The sequence below is a fragment of the Ailuropoda melanoleuca genome, chromosome 3 (genome assembly GCF_002007445.2).
Source record: "Ailuropoda melanoleuca isolate Jingjing chromosome 3, ASM200744v2, whole genome shotgun sequence".
NCBI lineage: Eukaryota > Metazoa > Chordata > Mammalia > Carnivora > Ursidae > Ailuropoda > Ailuropoda melanoleuca.
In genome coordinates, this window is record NC_048220.1 from 88,159,117 (window position 1) to 88,171,524 (window position 12,408).

Sequence of the window (12,408 nt, forward strand, 5' to 3'; positions counted from 1 at the left end):
TCTACCCAAACAGGGTTTTCTGAGTACCGGCAGGCAGGCCCCTCCCCCAGAAGGCAGGCTGAAAAATCAAGAAGCCCACAACCCGGAGCGCCTGAGTGGCGCAGTCACCAAGCACCTGTCTTCGGATTAGGGTGTGATCACAACGCTCCGTAAGGAGTCCTTCATCGGGCTTCTCCACCGGGAACCTGCTTCTTCCTCTCCCACTCCTCTGCTTGGGTTCCCTTTCTTGCTGACTGTCTCTCTCTCTCTCAAATAAATAAATAAACTCTTTAAGGAAGAAGCCCACATCCCTAAGATCTCTATAAAACAAGGGCGCACGGCCTGGGTCCCAGTCAACACTTGGGCTCTGGACAACCCTGCAATCTCTCTTCATCAGAATGACGAGAAGGAGAAGTCCCCCCCAGCAAAGAAAAGATAATGAGTCTGTGGCCTCTGCCACAGAATTGGCCTCGGCCACAGAATTAATACATATGGATGTATCCCAATTATCAGAAATGGAATTCAGAGCAACAATGGTCAAGATGATGAGTAAACTTGAAAAAAGCATCAGAGAAAGCGTTGCTGAGAATATAGAATCCCTAAGGGCAGAAATGAGAGCGAATCTGACAGAAATTAAAAACTCAGTGGGCCAAATACAGTCAAAACTAGAGGCTCTGACGGCCAGGGTCACCGAGGCAGAGGAACGCGTTAGCGAATTGGAGGATGGGTTAGTAGAAGAAAAAACGAAAATAGAAGCTGGTCTTAAAAAAATCCACGCCCACGAATGTAGATTACGGGAGATTACTGACTCTATGAAACGATCCAATGTCAGAATCATCGGCATCCCTGAAGGGGTGGAGAAAAACAGAGGTCTAGAAGAGATATTTGAACAAATTGTAGCTGAAAACTTCCCTAATCTAGCAAGGGAAACAAGCATTCGTGTCCAAGAGGCAGAGAGGACCCCATCCAAGCTCAACCAGGACAAACCTACGCCACGGCATGTCATAGTGCAATTCGCAAATATTAGATCCAAGGATACAGTATTGAAAGCGGCCAGGGCAAAGAAATTTCTCACGTACCAAGGCAAAGGTATCAGGATTACGTCAGACCTGTCTACAGAGACCTGGAATGAGAGAAAGGCTTGGGGGGGCATTTTTAAAGCTCTTTCAGAGAAAAACATGCAGCCAAGGATCCTTTATCCAGCAAAGCTGTCATTCAGAATTGATGGAGAAATAAAGACGTTCCAAAATCGCCAATCATTAACCAATTTCGTAACCACGAAACCAGCCCTACAGGAGATATTAAGGGGGGCTCTATAAAGGTAAAAAGGCCCCAAGAGTGATACAGAGCAGCAAGTCACAACCGATACAAAGACTTTAAAGAGAAATGGCATCATTAAAATCATATCTGTCAATAATCTCTATCAATCTAAATGGCTTAAACTCTCCCATAAAACGCCACAGGGTTGCAGATTGGATAAAAAGACATGACCCATCCATTTGCTGTCTACAAGAGACTCATTTTGAACCCAAAGATGCATTCAGACTTAGAGTAAGGGGATGGAGTACCATCTTCCACGCAAATGGACCTCAAAAGAAAGCTGGAGTAGCAATTCTCATATCAGATAGACTGGATTTTAAACTAGAGGCCATAGAGAGAGATACAGAAGGGCACTATATTATTCTTAAAGGAAGTATTCAACAAGTGGATATGACAATTATTAATATATATGCCCCCAACAGGGGAGCAGCAAGATACACAAGCCAACTCTTAACCAAAATAAAGAGACATATAGATAAGAACACAGTAATAGTAGGGGACCTCAACACCCCACTATCAGAAATAGACAGAACACCCTGGCAAAAACTAAGCAAAGAATCAAAGGCTTTGAATGCCATACTCGACGAGTTGGACCTCATAGATATATATAGAACACTACACCCCAGAACCAAAGAATACTCATTCTATTCAAATGCCCATGGAACATTCTCAAGAATAGATCATGCTCTGGGACACAAAACAGGTCTCAGCCAATACCAAAAGATTGAAATTATCCCCTGCATATTCTCAGACCACAACGCTCTGAAATTGGAACTCAACCACAAGGAAAAACCTGGAAGAAACTCAAACACTTGGAGGCTAAGAACCATCCTGCTCAAGAATGACTCGATAAACCAGGAAATCAAAAAACAAATTAAACAATTTATGGAGACCAACGAGAATGAATACACAACGGTCCAAAACCTATGGGATACTGCAAAGGCAGTCCTAAGGGGGAAATACATAGCCATCCAAGCCTCACTCAAAAGAATAGAAAAATCTAAAATGCAGTTTCTATATTCTCACCTCAAGAAACTGGAACAGCAACAGAGGGACAGGCCTAACCCACTGACAAGGAAGGAGTTGACCAAGATTAGAGCAGAAATCAATGAATTAGAGACCAGAACCACAGTAGAGCAGATCAACAGGACTAGAAGCTGGTTCTTTGAGAGAATCCATAAAATTGATAGACCACTGGCAAAACTTGTCCAAAAACAAAGAGAAAGGACTGAGATTATTAAAATTATGACTGAAAAGGGAGAGGTCACGACCAGCACCATTGAAATTGCAAGGATTATTAGAAACTTTTATCAACAGCTATATGCCAAAAAACTAAACAATCTGGAAGAGATGGAGGCCTTCCTGGAAACCTATAAACTACCAAGACTGAAACAGGAAGAAATAGATTTCTTAAATAGGCCAATTAACTATGAAGAAATTGAGTCAGTGATAAACAACCTTCCAAATAATAAAACTCCAGGCCCAGACGGTTTTCCTGGGGAATTCTACCAAACATTCAAAGAAGAAATAATACCTATTCTCCTAAAGCTATTTCAAAAAATAGAAACAGAAGGAAAGCTACCAAACTCATTCTATGAGGCTAATATTACCTTGATCCCCAAACCAGGCAAAGACCCCCTCAAAAAGGAGAATTACAGACCGATTTCTCTAATGAATATGGATGCCAAAATCCTCAACAAGATCCTTGCTAATAGAATCCAACAGTACATTAAAAGGATTATCCATCATGACCAAGTGGGATTCATACCTGGGATGCAAGCATGGTTCAACACTCGCAAATCAATCAATGTGATACATCATATCAACAAGAAAAGACTCAAGAACCATATGATCCTCTCAATTGATGCAGAAAAAGCATTTGACAAAATACAGCATCCTTTCCTGATTAAAACCCTTCAGAGTGTAGGAATAGAGGGTACATTTCTCAATCTCATAAAAGCCATCTATGAAAAGCCTACTGCAAGCATTATTCTCAATGGGGAAAAGCTGGAAGCCTTTCCCTTAAGATCAGGAACACGACAAGGATGCCCACTCTCGCCACTATTATTCAACATAGTACTAGAAGTCCTTGCAACAGCAATCAGAAGACAAAAAGGGATCAAAGGTATCCAAATCGGCAAAGAAGAAGTCAAACTGTCTCTCTTTGCAGATGACATGATACTCTATATGGAAAACCCAAAGGAATCCACTCCCAAACTATTAGAAGTTATAGAACAATTCAGTAAGGTGGCAGGATACAAAATCAATGCCCAGAAATCAGTTGCATTTCTATACACGAATAACGAGACTGAAGAAAGAGAAATTAGGGAATCCATCCCATTTACAATAACACCAAAAACCATGCGTTACCTTGGAATTAACTTAACCAGAGACGTAAAGGACCTATATGCTAGAAACTATAGATCACTTTTGAAAGATATTGAGGAAGACATAAAAAGATGGAAAAATATTCCATGCTCATGGATTGGAAGAATTAACATAGTTAAAATGTCCATACTACCCAGAGCAATCTACACTTTCAATGCTATCCCGATCAAAATACCGAGGACATTTTTCAAAGAACTGGAACAAATAGTCCTTAAATTTGTATGGAACCAGAAAAGGCCCCGAATCTCCAAGGAACTGTTGAAAAGGAAAAACAAAGCTGGGGGCATCACAATGCCGGATTTCGAGCTGTACTACAAAGCTGTGATCACAAAGACAGCATGGTACTGGCACAAAAACAGACACATCGACCAATGGAACAGAATAGAGAACCCAGAAATGGACCCTCGGCTCTTTGGGCAACTAATCTTTGATAAAGCAGGAAAAAACATCCGGTGGAAAAAAGACAGTCTCTTCAATAAATGGTGCTGGGAAAATTGGACAGCTACATGCAAAAGAATGAAACTTGACCACTCTCTCACACCATACACAAAAATAAACTCCAAATGGATGAAAGACCTCAATGTGAGACAGGAATCCATCAAAATTCTAGAGGAGAACATAGGCAACAACTTCTATGACATCGGCCAGAGCAACCTTTTTCACGACACATCTCCAAAGGCAAGAGAAATAAAAGATAAAATGAACTTATGGGACTTTATCAGGATAAAGAGCTTCTGCACAGCCAAGGAAACAGTCAAAAAAACTAAGAGACAGCCCACGGAATGGGAGAATATATTTGCAAAGGACACCACAGATAAAGGACTGGTATCCAAGATCTACAAAGAACTTCTCAAACTCAATACACGAGAAACAAATAAACAAATCATAAAATGGGCAGAAGATATGAACAGACACTTTTCCAATGAAGACATACAAATGGCTAACAGACACATGAAAAAATGTTCAAAATCATTAGCCATCAGGGAAATTCAAATCAAAACCACACTGAGATACCACCTTACGCCAGTTAGAATGGCAAAGATAGACAAGGCAAGAAACAACAATTGTTGGAGAGGATGTGGAGAAAGGGGATCCCTCCTACATTGTTGGTGGGAATGCAAGTTGGTACAGCCACTCTGGAAAACAGTGTGGAGGTCCCTTAAAAAGTTAAAAATTGAACTACCCTATGACCCAGCCATTGCACTACTGGGTGTTTACCCCAAAGATACAGACGTAGTAAAGAGAAGGGCCATATGCACCCCAATGTTCATAGCTGCATTGTCCACAATAGCCAAATCATGGAAGGAGCCGAGATGCCCTTCAACAGATGACTGGATTAAGAAGCTGTGGTCCATATATACAATGGAATATTACTCAGCTATCAGAAAGAACGAATTCTCAACATTTGCTGCAACATGGACGGCACTGGAGGAGATAATGCTAAGTGAAATAAGTCAAGCAGAGAAAGACAATTATCATATGATTTCTCTCATCTATGGAACATAAGAACTAGGATGATCGGTAGGGGAAGAAAGGGATAAAGAAAAGGGGGGTAATCAGAAGGGGGAATGAAACATGAGAGACTATGGACTATGAGAAACAAACTGAAGACTTCAGAGGGGAGGGGGTGGGGGAATGGGATAGACTGGTGATGGGTAGTAAGGAGGGCACGTATTGCATGGTGCACTGGGTGTTATACGCAACTAATGAAGCATCAAACTTTACATCGGAATCTGGGGATGTACTGTATGGTGATTAACATAATATAATAAAATAAAATTAAAAAAAAATAAAAATAAAAAATAAAAAAAATAAGTCAAATAGACTATCTGACAATAGGCCTGCATCTTTTAAATAAACTGAAACAGTAATTATTCTGTACCAGGCCCTGATGGGTTCACTGGTGGGTCCTACCAAACATTTAAGGAAGAAATTATATAATTATCTTCCATCTCTTCCAGGAGACAAAAGCAAGAGAATTTCTTCTAGCCAATTCTATGAGTCCAGCACTACCCTAATAACAAAACCAGACAGAGATATTAAGAAAAGAAACTACAAACCAATATCTCTCATCAACATAAAGAAAAATCCTCGACAAATTATTAGCAAACTGAATCCAACAATGCATAAAAACAATTATATACCACAACCAAGTGGGATTTCTCCCAGGTTATGTAAGTCAAGTTCAACATTTGAAAATCAATTAATGTTATCAAGAGAGGAAAGAAGAAAAATCACATGACCATATTATTAGATGCAGAAAAAGCATTTAACAAAATCCAATGGCCATTTATAATAAAAACTCTCAGCAGACTAGGAACAGAGGGGAACTTTCTTAACTTGGAAAAGAACATTACAAAAAACCTAAAGCTGATGGATGAAACCAAAGAAGAACTAAATAAATGGAGAGAGATTCCATGTTCATGAGCAAGAAGACTCAATATTGTCAAGCTGTCAGTTCTTCCCAAACTGATCTGTAGATTCAACACAATCCAAATCAAAATCCCAGTAAGTAATTTTGTAAATATTTACAAACTGATTCTAAAGTTTACATAGGCAAATGACCCAGAATACCCAATGCAATACTGAAGGAGAAGAAAAAGTTGGAGGTCTAACACTCCCCAGCTTCAAGATTTATTACAAATCTACGGCAATCAAGACAGTACAATACTGGTGAAAGAACAAATAGCTCAATGGAACAGAGTAGAGAGCCCAGAAAAAGACACATATGAATCTAGTCAACTCATCTTTGACAAAGGGACAAAGGCAAAAAAGAATGGAGTGAAGACAGTCTTTTCAACACATGGTGCCAGAACAACCGGACACCCATAGGCAAATAAACGAATCTAGACACAGACCTTATACTCTTCACAAAGTCAACTAGAAATGGATCACAGTCCTAAATGTAAAGCACAAAACTATAAAAACTCCTAGAAGACAACATAGGAAAAAAAAAACCTAGACCATCTTGGGTTTGGAATGACTTTGTGCACACAACAACAAAGGCACACTCCATGAAAAAAACAGTGGTAAGTTGGACTCAGTTAAAATTAAAAACTTTTGTTTTGGGAGAAACATCATCAAGAGAATGAGAAGACAAGCCACAGACTGGGAGAAAAATATTTGCAAAAGACCTGTCTGATAAAGGAGTGCTATCTAAAATATACAAAAACTCTTAAAACTCAGCAATAAGAAAACCACCTGATTCACAAATGGGCAAAAGACTGAGACACATCAACAAAGAAAACATACAGGGTAAATAATGGTATGAAAAGATTTTCAATCATATGTCATCAGGGAATCGGAAATTAAAACAAAGACACTACTACACACCTACTAGAACAGCCCAAATCCAAAACACTGGAAACACCAAATGTTAGTAAGAATGTAGAGCAACAGGAACTCACTCATTGCATGTAGGACTGCAAAATGGTACAGCCACTCTGGAAGACAGTATGATGATTCTTTACAAAATTAAACACATTCTTACCATACAATCTAGCAATCACTCTCCTTAGTATGTACCCAAATGAGTTGAACTTATGGCCACACAAAAACTTGCTTTAAGCTTTATTAATAATTGCCAAAACTTGGAAGCATTCAAGTAGGTGAACGAATAAATTGCAGTACATCCAGACAATGGCATATCATTTAGTGATAAAAAGAAATGAGCTACCAAGCCATGAAAAGACACAGGAGAAGGTTAAATGCATATTACTAAGAAAAAGAAGCCAATCTGAAAAGGCTACACATTGTATGATTCCAACTACATGACATTCTGGACAAGGCAAAACTACGTAAACAGTAAAAAGATCAATGGTTGTCAGGCATTAGAGGGGAGGGAGGGATGAATAGATGGCACACAGAGGATTTCTGGAGGGCAGTGAATCTATTCTGTAAAATATTATAATGGGGGATATATATCCTTATACATTTATACAAATCCACAGAATGCACAATATCAAGAGCGAACCCTAATGTAAACTAGGGACTTTGGGTAATGATAAGTGTCAATGTAGGTTCGTCAATTATAACTACTGTACCTCTGGTGCAGGACACTAGTAATGGAGAAGGCTATACTTGTGTGAGGGACAGAGGTTACGAGAACTCTCCTTTCTGTTCAATTTTAAAACTGCTCTAAGAAAATAAAATCTATTTTAAGTGTGTGTGTGTGTGTGTGTGTGTGTGTGTGTGTATACGTAAGTCAAATAAAATCACGATGTTTTATGAGTTGGGTTTATAATGTTTGAACCTTAATTTTTAAAACTGTAAATTTGTTTTGCTTCCTTAAGCACACAAGTCCCTGAACACATGGATAAATCCTCCTCTAGGCTTTCTGCAGTGCCTATGGTTCTGGGTGCTTTAAAAAAATATCAGTCAAATATGTGAGGCAATGATATGTCATTGTGTGATTTGATCATTCAAAAATTGGGCTTAAGATCCATCATATATATACATTTTAATTTTTCTGATACACAAATACAAATAATGTGAACCTTGAGGCTGGAGAGCATAAATGAGTTAACAGTTCATTTTTACTATGAACAAAGATAACTGAAAAAAAAATTCCATAGCTCAATTATTAGACTTCTATCCATATGAAAAGCAAACACAGACATACACAGATACACACAAAAACAATAAAATACATTATTTCTGAAAAATATACTGCTACTTCATAGAATAAGTTTTCCAACTACACTAAATTCCAAATACTAGTCTTCCATATACACATTATCTTCCTAATAAGTAGGAACCTGCTTTTGATTTGACATGCATCCCAAATGATATAGCATCCTGAGAAATAAATGGAGAGTTGACTTCTTTTATCATTCACTTGCAAATGACGTTAAGACAATGACTAAGAGCATAAACTCCACACAGATTGTGCAGATTTGAATCACAGCTCTACTTCTGAGCTGTATGATATTGGGCACATTACAGAGCCTATCAAATCTGATTTCCTCATTATAAAATGAGGATAATAAGAGCGCCCACTTCGTAAATGTGGTGGATAAAATGAAATAGTACAAATCTTACCAACAATACACACAATAAAATGCTAGTTATTATTTATTATTAAACAAAACAAATGCTTTTTTGATTACACATTGTTGTATAACACATCATTGTTCATCACTGGATGGGTAAAGGAGACTTGACAACTCATCTTCAAAATATAACAGAATTTTAAATAACTTGCATGCCTGTTAACACTTTAACATATTTAAAAGGAAAAAATTAAAGTGCAATGTTAAATTATGTAACATTGTGTGTCAACTATACTTCAATAAAAAATAAAGTGCAATTTTATAAAAAGCATAATAAACCACTTACTGATATCTACCCTCTGTTCAATTGCCAAAGGACTGACTCGGCTAACAAGTTTTGAAAGACATGTTGCTGCAAGGAGCTGAGCATAGGATGTCTGTAAAGAATAATAAATTTTATTTATTATTATCACAAATGAAATTAGAATCATCAAAACACTATGATCAGAACTTTTCCTAAGCAATAATGGAAATTCTTCTGGTTTTCCAAACTGGCAGATTTACAATGGATAAAATATATATACAAATATACACATATATGTATACAAGCTCTCATAAGGGTTCAATCATTGAGAAAGGTGTAGGTCACTTTTTCAAACAGCAGCAAATAAGCGACAGACAAAAATTATTTTGAGCAAGTTCAAATAAAATACTCTTACCACGTCTACACAGTCTTGTATATTCTGGCCTCTGATTATCTCTTCCAATTCACCTGGTTCCACTCTTCACTATCTTCTCACCACAACAGTTATCTTTTAGCCACTTTCAATGTCTTTCCCACCCTGACCTCCCCACTCCTTCAGATCCATGTCTTACTGTATTGTATCCCCTTTGGTCACCAATTGTCTTAACTTAATAGTATACTCAATCCTTCAAAATTTGGTCCAGTTATTCACTATACCTCTAGCAATTTCTTGTAAAGATAGTCCCTCTTTCTTTTTTTTCTCTTGACAAGAGGTCAGCAAACTAAGGCCCATGGATCAAATCCTATCTGTTTTTGCAAGGTCCATGGGATATGAATAGTTTTTACTATTTAAAACAGTCAGGGAAAAAATTTTTTAAAAAAATTTATTTTGTGACATGTAAAAAATATATGAAATCCAAATTTCAGTGTCCATAAATAAACCTAGAACACACCCAAGCTCACTCATTTATATATTGTCTATGGCTGCTTTCACGCTATGACAGCAGAGTTGAAGAGCTGAGACAGACTGTATATGGCACTCATTGCTTAATGCATTATAAATTGCAATAATATAGTTATAATTCCACAGAGCCTAGAGTGCCATGGGTATTGCCATGATATGTACCTTTGATTATTACCAGTGCATAACCATCATGTCAAAACAAGATAAAAGCAGATTTCAAATATCTACATTTTAAGGCACAGTAGAGTTTGAATTATTAGTATGGAATTAGATAGCAGAGCAATGTGCTCTTTATGCAATGGCACTATAGCTGTCCTAAAAGACTATAACGTATGTTGACAATATCAGACTATGTATTCACAACAATGTTCCTAACTCACAGGAAATCAATAGTCAGAAAAAGTAGAAAATTAGAACAGAGTATCTCATCATAGTGGTATTTCCTCACAAAAATAAAAAAAACAAAACAAAAAACTTTGGGGCTGAGACCAAAGTTCTGAAGTGACTTGTTAGCCAAGCAAGCAAGGAAAGTCATTTACCAATGGAGAATTATTTAAAATCACCATTACTTTACTGTGATAGCAAAAGTTACATATGCAGAGAAAATAAACCTCAAACTAGCCTTTCAGTAAGAACAATGCTCAAACAGATGAGGACATGGGAGCTACATCAAAAGTCAATTTCAAACAAGGCAAATAATTTGGAGGTTCTCTTTAGGTCCTGATGAGCTGACAGATGTTGCTAATTCTGCTTATTCTATTACCAATATTATCCATCTATTCCAGAAGTCAATGCTAAGTTTGAAGCGACTAAAGATATCTATGAAGAGTCTATGTGGAACGTCAGGCCAGAAATGTTTTCAAAGAAGTTGAGAAAACACTAGTCCTGTACAACCTGAAGCAGTATCTGCTAAGATGTGTCACAAGTGGTGGTAAAAATATACGGAGTAGAAAAGTGCTTAGTTGTACAAATTTACAAAGCTTATAAAAATGTAAGAGTCTAAAACCTATGGTTACTCATTGTATTTTTTTATCAGTAGATACTCTGTAGTAAATTATTTGAGTCTATCATGTGTTAATGAATCAGTGGTGGTAACAGCAGACTTCAATTCACTTTTGTGAACTTATCTTCAGTTCTGTGAATTTGTCAGAAACAGAAGCTGAAAGTCCTGATTTGCCCCACCACACAGCAGTTCAATAGCTTAGCAGCAGTAAAGTTTTACTGCAATTTTTTTTAGCTCAGGGCGGAGACCGAAATTTTTCTGAGAACCATTCTAAACCTACTATTGTTGAATGCTAAATGGCTTTGAAAATGAGCTTTTGCTGCAGACTTGATAATGTAATCTAATGAATTCAACCTAAAGTTACAAAATTGCCTAAAAGGCAAATGAGTGCTTAGTACTTATATTACAAAACTTATAATGCAGTAAAATCATTTCAATAATAACTAACACCGTTTCGATCACAACTAGTATTAAGCTGCTTTATACACTTCTGCACTATCAAAAGTTAAAACAAGTAGCAAGATCTCTATTCCTGAGTATATTTTCTGAGCTCAAACTACACTTTCAGCAGCATTTTTCAGACCCTGAAAGTGCAAAGGAAATTTCCATATTTTAAAATCCATTTAACTGAGCAACTGAGGAGCTCCCACCTAATCTTCAATTGGAAGTGATTAATCTGCAATGTAATGACATTCTGAAAGGCAAACATCCAGAGAAGTTTCAACAGAACTCTATAAATGCCTTCTAAGTGATGAATATGCTTAATTAAAATCATATGCTTATGGACTGATATCAATATTTGGCAGTACCCACCTATGTGAAAAGACATTTTCAAAGATAAAATATAAAAAAACTCATTACAGAGAGTATTAACACATGAACATTTGCAATCAACACTGATGACAGAAATATTAACTTTGAACCCCAATTAAGTCAAATGTTATCCCCAAAAGAATAATTTCATTCTTTTGATTAGATTTGTATTACAAAAAACTGCACTCAATTATTATACTTTAAATTTCATCAATAAAACTTTGTGGAAATTTGTTTTCTCTCTTCTTATAGATGTACTTACAAAATATCCTTGATTTAACTTCTTGGCCTGCAAAATCTAAGATATTTACAATCTAGCCCTTTACAGAAAAAGTTTGTTGACCTCTGCTCTAACCCCTCAGGCTCCTACTGTAGCACTACCATATCATTTTATAGCTATTTGTTTGCACACTTATGCCTCCCCAACTAAACTATGAGTTACTTTAATGCATGTACATAAAGCAAGCACGTAGTACTACACCTGGTTTTACATTTAAGTATTTGCTACATGACTACTGAGTGAATGGCTAAGAATTTCTGGAAGGGAGGCAGGCAAGAGGCAGTCAGCATTCCTGTGAATCATTCCTTCATGTTTTAGAGTTAATTGTAATTAACTCTGCCTCTCTTCCCTGAAAAATTTTTTTTAAAAAGCCTCCTGGTCAACTTTCTAAAAATGCAACCTTTGCCCACTACTGATGTAAGACAT

At 37.1% G+C, this 12,408-nt stretch overlaps 1 protein-coding gene across 1 annotated transcript in view; it reads right to left on the minus strand.

Moving 5' to 3' along the window:
• RANBP17 (RAN binding protein 17) overlaps positions 1 to 12,408 on the minus strand; it is a 324,733-nt gene that overhangs the window by 303,686 nt on the left and 8,639 nt on the right. The window contains exon 3 of the mRNA XM_034655658.1: positions 9,025 to 9,115. Within this exon, the coding sequence (XP_034511549.1) occupies positions 9,025 to 9,115 (91 nt within the window). The remainder of the gene's footprint in view (positions 1 to 9,024; positions 9,116 to 12,408) is intronic.